The sequence below is a fragment of the Cnephaeus nilssonii genome (genome assembly GCF_951640355.1).
Source record: "Cnephaeus nilssonii genome assembly, chromosome: 5".
Lineage (NCBI taxonomy): Eukaryota > Metazoa > Chordata > Mammalia > Chiroptera > Vespertilionidae > Cnephaeus > Cnephaeus nilssonii.
In genome coordinates, this window is record NC_137076.1 from 17,544,142 (window position 1) to 17,557,768 (window position 13,627).

The following is a 13,627-nucleotide window of genomic DNA, read 5'->3' on the forward strand; positions in this document are numbered from 1 at the left end:
GGACTGAGACCAGACCTTGCAGAGAGGCCGAGGTTTTCGTTCCTGCGAGAAAGGTCCCAGGTGTCCCCGGAGTGGCAGGGCGTGGCTGGCCAATGAGGACTACATCTCCCATTAGGCCACGCGCACTATAAGATGCCTCCTCAGGTGGCGCTGGAGCATTGTGGGATTGGATGAGTCTCAAGATGGACAACCGGGATGTTGCAGGTAACAGCCCCCTCCTCCTTTCATGCTACTATCTGGGTCCTCCGAGTTACGCGTCTCCGCTTCGTCCTCTGACCGAGTCTACCCCAACCCGCTGGTCCTCCCCCTCAGCCTCTGGGCGGCCCGAAGCGACGGATTCTGCACCTCCCCCGCCTACCGAGGTCTCAGACCCAGTTGCTGTCCCCCACCCTGGGCCTGGTTTGCTGAGGGCGCTTGGCTTGCTTGGCTTCCGTAGAGGCAGACACCGGGTCTGTCTTGCGTCGGCCTTCCGGAAAATAAACCACCTTCAGGGCTCTTCCGAACTCCGCTCCCCAAAACAGCGGCAACCTTGGGCTGTCCTGCGCCCTTCTCTTCGCAGCAGCTGCCTCTTGGCCTGTATGCTGCTTTCTGGAAAAGCTGTTTTTCTGAACTGCTCTCAGGCATTTCCTGGATACATAAATTCCTGAGTCTTTAGAGCCTCCCCTTTATCACAAGCCTTGCCCTTCCATGTCTTCCAGCCCTAGCCACCCCAAAATGGATACATTCACCCATTCAGCAAATACTGTGTGCCAGGCATTGTGTTGGTCGCTGGGGATGCAGTGGTAATCAAAACAGGGCCCTGCCTTCCTGAAGGTTACTTTCTAATGGGTGTCAGACAATGCACCAAGAGGAAATATTTATGCAGAGAGAATTATGATGTGAGAGAGTGGGGCTGGAGGCGGGTGATATTGGGTGACCAAAGAAAGCCTTTTTGAGTAGAGGACATTTGAGATGAGAAGGAGGCCTGGGGGGCAGAGCCTTCCACACCAAGGATGGGAGGGGGATGGCAAGTGCAAAGGCCTTGGAGTGGGACTGGCTTGCCATTTTGAAGAATGTCAAGGATGGGGAGGGGGGCCATCTCTGGCAGGGCCTTGAAAATTGACTTTCAGAATTTGGATTTTATTCTGAATCCCATGGGAAAATTTAGAGGTGTCTTCTCCATCTCCACAGCCAATGCCCATGTCTGAAGACACCATCATCTTTTGCTTGGAGCCAGAAAGCCTCCTCGTTGGTCTATTTGCTGCCTACGCACTCTCTCCAATTAGTAGCCAGAATGACTTTAAAAATAAAAACACCTATTGGATATTGTCAGCTTAATACTCCCTGACACTTTCCAAAGACCTTAAAGTAAAATCTAGACTTCCTTTCTTATACTCGCATTCTGGAACAATTGGCTCAAGCCACTTTGGACCCTTGCTGGTCCTTGAATGCACCAAGCTTTATCCAGCCTTTAATTTTTGCATCTGCACCTTACTCTGCCCAGATTGTTCCCTGTGTGGCTTTTTAGGAAGCTCTTTATGGTTTCAGCTTACTACTTCCTCTTCAAATGGTTATTTTCTGGCTGCTCTAGCTATAGATGCCCCTCTATCATGTTTTCTCATCCTTTTTGGTTTCCAGCATTGAGCTCTTATGATTTTGCAGCTGCTATTTGGTTACAAGTTTATTGTCTCCCTAGCCAGAGCTGAGTTCCACATAGGCAGAGGCCTTGTCTCTTGTTTAGCACTTAGCACAGTATCTGGTATATAGCTGGATAAATGTTTGCCGAATGAATGAATGAGATACGTATGAATGCCAATTTGAATGTCCGTTGCCACAAGCAGCAGCAACTGTGGTGCTCCTGTAGCAGTGGCTGGGTATGTGTGTGAAGCAAAGATGATTTCTGATGTGTTTCTTTTCCCTCCCCAGGAAAGGCTAACCGGTGGTTTGGGGTTGCTCCTCCCAAGTCTGGAAAAATGAACATGAACATCCTTCATCAGGAAGAACTCATTGCTCAGAAGAAACGGGAAATTGAAGCCAGAATGGAGCAGAAAGCCAAGCAGAATCAGGTGTCCAGCCCTCAGCCCCCGCATCCTGGCGAGTAAGTGCACTCTGAGGCTGGATTGGGTCTTAGAGGGTCACAGGCAGAGGGTTTTGCTTATAAGAGCAGTCTTGTTATATCGGCACCCAGTCACAGCCTGATGGTGCAAGGAATGACATAACTGCTCTCTTTCAGGAGGCTTAGTATGTCAGGAGAGACACAAGGGGTGTGTGGAAACCCAGTGGATGGCCTGCCAGTTCTTTCACTCAGCAGTTATTTCCTGCTGACGACATGTGGGCCAGGGGTCAGAGGTATAGCTATGCAAATAAAAGCATAAAGCACCAACATTTAAAATTTCTTGATGAAGGAATAAGAAATATTCAGATTGCCTCATGACAACCATTTTGATAATATTCCTTTCCCACATCTTTGCTTTGTTTTACAAAGTTGTGATCAATTTTGTGTGCTGCTTTTCCAGCACCTTTTTTTTTTTGATCCTCACGTGAGGATACCAGAGCTCTAGTGGGTAGCAGGAGGCAGTGTGTTCCCACTGTAGGAGTGCAGAAGAGACTTCACATTCTTTTTATACACGCACACACACACACACTACCGGCCCGTTGCACGAAGATTCATGCAATAGGCCTTCCTTCCCCTAGCTGCCGGCACCGGTTTTCCTCTGGCACCCGGGACCCAGGCCTTCGCTCTGGCCGCAGCAGAGAGGCTTGGCTTCTCCACTCCGGCCGCAACGAGGCTTGGTTTCTCCGCTCTGGCCGCAGCGGAGAAACCAAGCCTCTTCAGTCTTCAGTCGTCTTCAGTCTTCGCTCCGTGTGTATGCAAAGTAACCAGCCAGCTTTGTTGGGTTAATTTGCATACTCACTCCTGATTGGCTGGTGGATGTTGCAGAGGTATGGTCAGTTTGCATATTTCTCTTTTATTAGTGTGGATATACTAGTGGCCTGGTGCACGAAATTCATGCGTATTAAAAGGGAATTAATTAGAGGAAATATTTTAATATTGCTATCTGCCCTTTCTCTATAATAGAAGTATCAGCAATGAAAGAAAATTAGTAAAATGTATATGAAAGTCTTCCTCCTGTCAGAACCTGGGGCGCACTGTGGGACCTAGAGTCCAGTCCTTGCCCACCACCCGCATGCGCTTCGAAAACGCAGGAGACCCAGACCCAGCCAGCCCCACCCCCATTGGGTGAGACCCAAACCCGGCCGGCCCCACCCCCATCAAGCCCCTCCGGATGGGGGGCGCAGCCTTAGGTTCCCCAGCCTGGCACTGGGTGGGGGGTGCAGCCTCAGGTCCCCGGGCCCGGTGCTGGGGAGCGGGGCGCGGCCTGAGGTACCCTGTCAATCCCGGCCGGGCAGGGGCCACGGCCTGAGGTCCCCCGGCCAGCACTGGGGTAGGGGGGCGTGACCTGAGGTCCCCGTCAAGCCCTGCGGGGCGGGGGCGGCCTGAGGTCTCTCGCCCCAGCCAGGCGCCATGCAGCCTCAGGTCCCTGCTGTTCGGTTGTGACGTTACGGCGTCCAGCTAATTTGCATATTCCTCTATTATATAGATAGATTTGTTTTTATTGATTTTTAGAGAGAGAGAGGAAGGGGGAAGGATAGAGAGAAACATTGATGAGAGAGAAACATTGATCAGTTGCCCCTGCATGTCCCCTATTGGGTTTGAGTCCACAGCCTGGTTATGTGCCCTGACTGGGAGTTGAACCAGTGACCTCTTGATTCATGGGTTGGCACTCAACCACTGAACCACATCAGCTGGGCAAGACTTTGTGTTCTAAAGACCCAGGCAGAGCCAGCCCATAGAGGAAGTAGGGAAAGGCCTGCCAGCAGAAGACAAGAAGAGAGAGCCTCCCATGTGTCAGGCAGGAGAGAGCTCAGGCAGGTTGTCTTCCTGCCTGTCCTGAGAAACACTGTGGGCACCTAAGGGTTTTGAGCAGGGGTGTGTGATCAGGGTGACAAGATCCGAAAATTTCAGATAAGAGGTTGACAGAGAGGCAGCCCCCTTCCTACGTGGTCTGACATGTGAATCCTGTTAACCCTCCACAAAGTTTTGTCCCAGCTCCCACCTTTTCTAAGAGTCTGTGGCTTCTCCTTAAGGGCAGGATTTAGACCTTATTCCTGTGGGAACCCCGGGTCTGGCACCTCCAGGGCACCCAGGAACATGGGGACTGATTGTTGAGAGATCTGTCAGTGGGTAGGTTCTCACCCTGGAGTTTATGGAAGGACTTTTACCAAGATGGGAAAGCCCTTGTTGTATCGCATCCAAGAGGGTCTTCTAAAGGCTGCTGGATCACAGCTCCAGGATCAGGCAGCTGAAAGGAAACATCAGGTGCATGGTGTAGGTAGCTATGCAAATAAAAGCATAGAGCACCAACATTTAAAATTCTTGCTGAAGGAATAAGAAATACCAAATTGCCTCAAGACAACCATCCTATCCTATAAAAAGCCTAGGTGGCGTCATGCCCTTGTGCAACATCGTCACAAGATGGCCATGCACACAGCGGAGGCGGGGCCCAGTGGCCGCTCTGTGCGGTGAGGCCTGGGGGTTCTGTGGCTCTGTGCAGTGCAGAGGAGGCTGGTCCCAGTGTCTCTGCCGCCTCGTGCAGAGGAGACAGGTCCCAGCGGAGGAGGCGGGTCCCAGCGGAGGAGGCAGGTTGTGGCAGGGGAGGGCAGTTGGGGGCCATCAGGCCGGCAGGGGAGGGCAGTTGGGGGCCATCAGGCTGGCAGGGGAGTAGTTAGGCGTCAATCAGGCTGGCAGGGGAGCTGTTAGGGGGCAATCTGGCTGGCAGGCAGAAGTGGTTAGGGGCAATCAGGCAGGCAGGCAGGCAGGCAAGTGGTTAGAAGCCAGCGGTCTCGGATTGTGAGAGGGATGTCTGACTGCGGGATCAGGCCTAAACTGGCAGTCGGACATCCCCTGAGGGGTCCCAGATTGGAGAGGATGCAGGCCGGGTTGAGGGACACCTCCCCCTCCCGTGCACCAATTTCGTGCACCGGGCCTCTAGTTTTGATAATATTTCTTTCCTACATCTTTGCTTTGTTTTCTTTGTTTTCTGAAGTTGTGATCAAATTTGTGTGCTGCTTTTCCTGCCTCATTTTTTTTTTTTAATTATTGGTTAACTTGAGAAAGAGAGGAAGGGTGAGAAAGAAACATCAATTTGTTCTACTTATTTATACATTCATTGCTTGATTCTTGTATGTGCCCTGACCAGGCATTGAGCTACCTGGCCAGGCCTCCTGGCACTTTTTTTAAAAATCCTCAACTAAGGATATGTTTTTATTGATTTGAGAAAGAGAGGAAAGAGAGAAACCCATATCGATAGGTTGCCTCCCATACTCACCACTACTGCATCAAACCGGCAACCTAACTATGTGCCCTGACTGGAAATCAAACCTGAAACTTTTTTTTTTTTTTATATAGTTTATTGATTTTTTATAGAGAATAAGGGAGAGGGATAGAGAGTTAGAAACATCGATCAGCTGTCTCCTGCACACCCCCTATTGGGGATGTGCCCGCAACCAAGGTACATACCCTTGACCGGAATCGAACCTGGTACCCTTCAGTCCCCAGGCCGACGCTCTATCCAATGAGCCAAACCAGTCAGGGCTAAACCTGAAACCTTATGGTGTATGGGACAACATTCTAACCAACAGAGCCCCCCAGCCAGGGGACCCCCCCCCCCTACTTTTTAAAAGAAAAACTTGTCCCCAAATTACAACTCTTTAGAACTGTCAGTTTTTAAGTTTTATTCTTACTGAGATAAAATTTACATGCTATAAAATTGGACTTTTAAACTGTATGACTTAGTGATTTTTTTGTATATTCAAAGCATTGTGCAACTATCACCACTATCTAATTACAAAACATTTTATCATTCAAAAAGAAACGGCATACCCAGTAGCCATCACTCCCCATTCTTCCTTCCCAAGCCCCTGGCAACCACTAGTCTAGTTTCTGTCTTCACGGATTTACATATTCTAGATATTTTATATGATAGGTGAACTTTTGTGTCTGGCTTCTTTTACTAGACATAATGCTTTCAGGGTTCATCACATTGTAGTGTGTGTGAGGGCTTCTTTTTACTGTTAATCTTTTTTTTTTTTAATATATTTTATTGATTTTTACAGAGAGGAAGGGAGAGAGATAGAGTCAGAAACATCGATGAGAGAGAGACATCGATCAGCTGCCTCCTGCACACTCCCCACTGGGGATGTGCCCGCAACCAAGGTACATGCCCTTGACCGGAATCGAACCTGGGACCTTTCAGTCCGAAGGCCGATGCTCTATCCACTGAGCCAAACTGGTTTCGGCTTTACTGTTAATCTTCACCCAAGGATATTTTTTCTATTGATCTTTAGAGAAAGTGGAAGGGAGGGAGGGAGGGAGAGAAAGGGTAGAGAGAGAGAAAAACATTGATTGGCTGCCTCCTGCACATGCCCAACTGGGGCCAGGATGGAACCTGCAACCCAGGTCCATGCTCTTGACAGGGAATGAAACCTGTGACTCTTCAGTGCATGGGCCAACACTGTAACCACTGAGACATGCCAGCCAGGGCCCATAATTTATTTAACCAGTGTCCCTTGTTGACTACTTAGGTTATTTCCATTTTTAGTTCATTAAAACAGATTTCTAGTAACACTTAATTTTAAAGGAAAAAGTCTAGATCTGTGAGGTCCCTGAGCTTTTACTAACTATTGGTGTATCTGTATGATGGATTGTTACTCGGCTTTTAGAAACACTATGTATGAGGAATTTTTGAGGTTGGTGCAGGATGTATGTTATAATAGAGAATGGAAGAACTAGGGCATGTTCTATGATCACAGCCTTATTTGCTCCTATTTCTAACTTAGGGGCAAATAAAAAAAATATAACAAAGTGTTAATAGTATCTATTGTGAGGTGGAAGGAATTGAGTTTTCCTCTTTGCTTTCTATATTTCAATTTTTCTACATTCTTGTTTGTTTATAATGAGCTCTAGTACTTTTATGATTGGTAAAAAATTAATTTGAATTAAGCATTCAGGTCCCTGGTTTTGCTTTTGTGCTGATTTTTATATATATATTTAAAATGTTTTTATTGATTTTTCTAGAGAGAGAGGAAGGAGAGGGAGAGAGAGTTAGAAACATGGATGAAAGAGAAACATCAGCATCAATTGGCTGCCTCCTGCATGCCCCCTGCTGGGGATCGAGCCAGCAACCCAGGCATGTGCCCCGATCCGGAATTGAACTAGAGACCTCTTGGAGCATGTCCAATGCTCAACCACTGATCAACACTGGCTGGGCTTGTGCTAATTTTTTAAAAACAGATTTAAGCCCAACCAGTGTGGTTCAGCAGTTGAGCAGTTGACCCAGGAACCAAGAAGTTGCCGGTTTGATTCTGAATCTCTGGTTTGATTCTGAATCTCTGGTTCAAATCCCAGTCAGGGCACATGCCCAGTTTGCTCGATCCCCGGTGGGTGGCCTATAGGAGGCAGCCAATTGATGATGTTTCTCTCACATTGATGTTTCTATTTCTCTATCCCTCTCGCTTTCTCTCTCTCTAAAAATCAATTAAAACAGATTTTTTAAAAATAAAAATAAAAGTAAATTTAAAAAATTTTTAAAGTAAAACATACTATTTGCAAAAAGAGAGAGGAAATAAAAGCATATAATCCCGCTGTAATTCTCGCACCAAGAGATTGCTTTGGGTGTTTTCCTGTATGTGTATAATCCTCACAGAAGTGCTGGCCGACCCAGGCCCAGAAATGCAGTCATACATAGTAAAAGCACATGCACTGTTTTGGATAATTCTAAAGTCTAGCTGAGAAGACAGACATGGTACCCAGAAGCAGCTCAGGTAATTTGTTTACACCAGGTAGGATAGGAGTTGCGCAGAAAAAGAGCCAGTGGTTCTGAGTTGGGGAGGCTATTTGGAGTGGGAGGGTCAATATTCTGATAGAGTTGACATCAATATGTGTAGCATTGCTTTGACTAGAACGAGATTGTTCCACCTTACAACTCTGAAGGTGGCTCTCTGCACTCAGCAGTCCCCAAGACACATCTGGGGGTTGGTTTTGGGTTTCACCAGGTAAGAACTTGGGTGGGTGTGGAGCTGAGACAGGCAAGGCATGCCCCAGCCCCTCCATTAGAAGTTCACCCTCTGTATTCTGTCTTGGGTCTAGAATTGCAAACACACACAACTCTTCCGCTTCCAACAAGTTTGCCAATGACGGCAGCTTCTTGCAGCAGTTTCTGAAGTTGCAGAAGGCGCAGACTAGCACAGGTGAGTGCAGTTTCCCCATCCCATCTCCTCCTATTCAGGCTCAGATTCATGTTCCTGCTGCCTGCTCTCTCCTCCTGGGAACCCTGGCTTCCTAGAAATGGCAGGTCCTGCCTCAGATTTGTTCTCATCCCGAGTTCATTGAGTACCCTCATTTCACTCATTCCCACACTAAGCATGCAGGGGGAGAGCGTGGACCCTGCTCTCAAGATGCTCAACCTGTAGGAGCAGAGACAACCCAGGTTTCAGTCCAGGAGCATGGGGACCAGGACGAAGCAGGCCCAGGGCTGTGAGACCATGGCTGTGGTCAGAGCAGCAGCTCAGGTGTGAGGAATGGGGCCCCCTTTCATAGGTAGGGAACTGCCTGGCCTACAGGAATCCATGAGATATGCCAGGTGTGAGAATGACTGCCCTTAGGGAGCCCACCCGTAACTGTGGTTGTGCAATTTACCAGTCAGAGCTTAAAAAAGTTAATGGGGGGGGGGGGGACAAAAGAAAGTTAGTGGTGAAGCAGATGACCTTTGACCTTTGTCAGGTTTCCTAGGGAACAGCTAAAAATGTTTAGGCCAAATTCACCCACGGAAAGGAAGAACAGGCTTCTCTTTACCGCAGGGTTACAGGTCATGAGCTGTGTTTGAAAATCCCAGAATAGGCTTGTTCCAGCTTACCACTGACAACCAGAGGGAATGGTTGTAAGTTGGATGTGGGATTCAGGTCATATCGAGATAACCAAAAAGTCATGCATCTGTGAACCTTGATGTCCTGTCCTCATCTGTAAAATGGGGTGGTGTCTTCTCTGAGCACCCACCGCCCACCTGGTGCTATGCTGGAAGCTGAGGACCCAGCCCCCACTCAGATTAGGTGGGAAGATAGGGAAAGGTGCACTGCAGAGCTTGAGCACAAGTATACGTCCTTCTCTCCCAAGATGCTCCCCCCAGCGTGCCCAGCGCCCCACCTCGAGTACTCCCCCGTGCTGGGAAGAGGCCTCCCCTCATCAGCAGCCCACTGAACCAGGTGAAGAACTATGTGCACGCTAAGCAGCTGCCCCTGGCCAGCCGCCCTAGTGTCTTCCAATCTCCCGATGAGGATGAAGAGGAGGACTATGAGCAGTGGCTGGAGATCAAAGGTAAGTTGTGGGGGCTTCTGCCCTCCTCCTTACCACCACCTTCCAGCTCCGGGGCAGATCCACAGTCAGCAGGGAAAGTGTGGCCAGGAGTATGGGGTACTTGGGACTTGAGTCAGGTGAGGCCACTGGGGTAAGGGGGTGCAGTTAAAGGAAGGGTGTGAGGAGGGGCTGCAGTGTCGGCTTCATCCTGCGAGCTGTGGGACCTATCATCTACTCTGCGGGCTGGCCTCCAGCCAAGGCAGGGCTATCCTCATTGAGTGTTCACTTGCACTTTCCTCCCAACATAAGGAGGACCTTCCATGGCTCCCCATTCTGGGTGCATGCCCTCCGAGCTCTCTGAGGCCCAGAAGCCCATTTCTTAATGCAGTTCCTGTCCCTGCCAGTCTGAGCCAGAAGTACAAGCCTGCAGGTTGAAGAGTTCACTTTCTTGCCTGGGGAAGGACAGTTATTGGCCTTGGGTGAGTTAGTCTAGGTCCCAAGGTGTAGGAGGGTGGCAGTGGTGGCACTCCTAATGCTTCTAGCCCTATCTACAGTCAGAACAAGGCCTCAGTGCCACATGAGCCATTTGGAGTCTTAGGCTACTTCTGCCCAGGCTGGCTGGCTCAGTCATGTGATCCTGAGTACAGACTGAAGTGACTGTATCGTCTGCCATAACAGCCTCTAAACCCCTCTTGCTCTGGGATGAGGATGCCAGCTTCAGACCATACATCTGAGCAGATCAGCGGCAAACCTTGAAGTCTGGAACATTAGTACCGAGCCTGAGAGGGTGGTGTTTCCTTAGAGAGGTGCCCTGGCAGTTCTGACTGTACCCTGCCAGGAACCTCCGCTTTACAAGAGGCAGTGGGTGTCTCAGGGCCCTTAAGGCCTGTTAAGACCTGCTGTTGAGGAGGCCTCAGAAGAGCACCTGTGCTTGTAAATGGCAGCCAGGTCAGGGTCATTGTCAGGTATGCAGGAGGAGGGTGCGATCACATGTTCCTTCCCCTACCCCCAGTTTCTTGGCAGCCCAAGCAACAAGAGGAATAAGATTGGCCACAGGCTCAGTGTCTAGCCCCATTGCCGAAAGGAGCAAACGTTCCTAGGCACTGACTGACAGCAAGAACTTTCTCTTGGGAGTTCTCATAAAAGGGATATGACTGTATATTGGCTGACAGATGCCCTCCAAAAAAGTCCAGCAAAAAAGACAAAAGCAAGTTCCACATGGCTCAAAGGGGAGGCTAATGCAAACCCAAAAATGTATTTTTATACCTCTGTTCCCTGAAAAAGCCGAGGTAATGATTAAGCTCGTTGCAGTGAGCATCCTTAGCACCCAGATGGTGGTCTGGAAACATTTTCTCACTCACGAAAACCAGGACTTCTTGGAAGAATGGCTGGCTCTAGGTCTGGGCAGGAAGTGTGTCAGATGACCTGGAGCACCCTGTTCCAGCAGATAGCCAGGAGGCCATCAAGACACCTGGGGCCATGTCCAAAGGCCTCAGTATCCAGCTTGAAGAGGCTCCACCAGCCACTGAGGGGACGATTGAGCCTCTATGATGACATTAATTGCAGTGGATTGAAACCCACCCAGTGTGTTTAAATCAGAGTTTGTAATGCTATTTTAAAAGAATTTTTCATCTTCGAAGGATGGAAAGGAACCAATTTATTGTACTTAATGCTGGTAAATGAAGAAAAGACTTAAGCATTAAAAAATGGGGAGGGGGGCGGGGGGAGAGGCTGGCTATGTTTTCAGACGTCTCCCTTCCAGCCTGTGGATCGGCTCGGCCTTTGAGAGGCTCACACACTTCTCTCCCACCCAGTGTGTCTCGTGAAAACTGTTTAGACCAACTCCCCTCTCGTCACAGTGCTTTGTGCATGGACCCGGGACGCCTGACAACCTCCTGCATTTCACCCTCTTCTCCCCCTACCCCTTTGTCCTTGTGGTCCGTAGAGAGAGTGTGCCTGTTGACTGTGGGGTGTGTGAGTTGAACCTCAGTACTGACAGCCTCCTTAAAGTTTCACCCCCAGAGGGAGTCGAGACTCGGAAAGTGATAGAGAAATTGGCCCGCTTTGTGGCAGAAGGAGGCCCCGAGTTAGAAAAAGTAGCTATGGAGAACTACAAGGATAACCCAGCATTTTCGTAAGTATTTTTGGGAGGGGAAGGTCACTGGTACTTAATGTTCTTGCCACACAGTAGTATGTGCAGACATTTTTGTAAAATTCTTGTGGTGACTGAGGCTGGCTGGGGCTGGGTGCTTGCTTGTGCGGGCCAGATGCTGTTCCAAGCACTTTATAACTCACACCAAAGGTTGCAAAAGTCTCCAATATGATGCGGAGACTTAATTTTGGGTTCTGTCAAGGCATCTGTGCTTGTCAGCTTGCTTTTGCATAACATGTCTTCAGATGCTACACAAGTCTACCCGTCCTCATTACTCATCTTCCTTTCTGTTTTGCAAAACTCTTCTTCAGGTTTTTGCATGATAAGAATAGCAGGGAATTCCTCTACTACAGAAAGAAGGTGGCTGAGATAAGGAAAGAATCACAGAAGTTGCAGACAACCTCTCAGAAAGGTAGGTGGATAGAGGGGGGTGGGAGGTTCTGGGGAGGTGCTTGGACAAATTGTTCCCCATGTGAAATCAGGGTTCCTAGAGGGTGCCGTGGCATGGGGTAGCGCTGATGTCCTTGGTTTGTGCCCTCCCTGGCAGCCAGGGTCAAGCTAGGGCTGGTGCCACCCTTTTCACCAGTGCTCTGAGGAGGAGGGAGGTCTGAGGACCAAGGTCAAGGTTGTATTCAGGAGCTCAGCCCTGTACATGCAAAAGAGACAGAGGGAAGGTGTGCTAGCCCAGTAGTTGCCAACTGGTGGTCCGTGGACCACTGGTTGTCCTTGAGGTCTGAAAGGTTGGCGACCTCTGTGCTAGCCTATTGGTTTATGGTCATTTTAACAAGTGTTAATGAATGCCTACCAACCCTAGAAACAAATGTAGTGCCTGACACTTGGGAGTGGGGCCAAGGGTTCAGGGGCCAGAAACAATGAGCTGGTGAGACCTGGTAGGATGAGTGTCAGTGGATGGGGAAGAGGCTGGGTGGTCTCCAGCTGTAATGAATATCCCAGCCAGTGCTGGTGGGTGGGAGGAATTGATGTTTAAGCCTGACATGGGCCACAGAGATTGGTCTGTCAAGTCTCCTGCGGCCTTTGCCCTGATGTCCCCAGGAGGAGGGCCACGCTCATCTCCCCATGTGACCTGGCTTAGCAGCCCCCTATAGAAAGACCAAGGTGGGGGCTCCTGTCTTCCCTCTGGGCCTGACACAAACTTCCCTTATATTATGCTGCCATGTCCCAGGCCCCCCAAGACCTGTGGGTGGGAAGGGGTAGGGAGCAGAGCTCAGAATAAGTTGTAGTATTAACTATGTTTGGTCCCAGTGCAATAATCTGATTCCCATTTGCCTGTTTCTCTTTGCATTGTTTCTAAAATAAACCCCTCTTGTTGCCCAGGGGGTTTTTAGCAGAAATTAGGCTGTTGGGTGTGGTGAGTTGAGCTCAGTACTGACAGCCTGCTTAAAGTTTCACCCCCAGAGGACGAAGAGGTCAAGAACCTTGCAGAAAAGTTGGCCAGGTTCATAGCGGATGGGGGTCCTGAGGTGGAAACCATCGCCCTCCAAAACAATCGTGAGAACCAGGCATTCAGGTAAGGAGGGACCCACCAGAGAGGTGACCCCTCAGCCTGGTCACAGGCTTGGTGGTCCTAAGACAGGCTAGGGTCCTGTGGCGAGAAGCTGGCAGGGCTGGGACTCGGCTCTAGGAATTTCTGGCCCCAGAGCCCAGCCTTGCCACCCTATATCTACTCCCCAAGTGCACATCACTGCCTTGAGTTGTCTCTGAGGCAGGTGTGGCAGGGACTTTGAGGCCTTGTGTTTTTCCAGGTGCCTCATTGAGAAAATCTCTAGCACTTGCCCAGCTCCCTTTGTAACAGACAGTGGCCCCAAGCTGGGGCCAGCCAGGCCCTCCAGCGGAACCTCACAAAACTGTGTTGGTCATTGTGTGTATTCTTAGGGTCTCATCTTTACAACGAGGGGAACAGCAAGAAAGCAGGAGTGTGGTACCTCAGGCTCTGAGGAGTGGGAGTCCCTAGCCTGTGGGCAGGTTCCATGGACAGGATGGGACAAGCAGCCTGACCCCCCCTACTGTCCCCAGCCATGAAGTCATACCCCAGCCCTTCAGGCTAGGTCTGTTAACCCTATTCA

General features: G+C 49.6%; 1 protein-coding gene across 1 annotated transcript in view; it reads left to right on the forward strand.

Moving 5' to 3' along the window:
- The first annotated feature begins 149 nt into the window (after window positions 1-149).
- Window positions 150-13,627, forward strand: part of SUGP1 (SURP and G-patch domain containing 1) — a 30,705-nt gene continuing 17,227 nt past the window's right edge. The window contains exons 1-7 of the mRNA XM_079770971.1: window positions 150-204; window positions 1,906-2,077; window positions 8,189-8,289; window positions 9,212-9,412; window positions 11,402-11,525; window positions 11,855-11,955; window positions 12,948-13,071. Coding sequence (XP_079627097.1) covers window positions 171-204; window positions 1,906-2,077; window positions 8,189-8,289; window positions 9,212-9,412; window positions 11,402-11,525; window positions 11,855-11,955; window positions 12,948-13,071 — 857 coding nt within the window. The 5' untranslated portion in view covers window positions 150-170. The remainder of the gene's footprint in view (window positions 205-1,905; window positions 2,078-8,188; window positions 8,290-9,211; window positions 9,413-11,401; window positions 11,526-11,854; window positions 11,956-12,947; window positions 13,072-13,627) is intronic.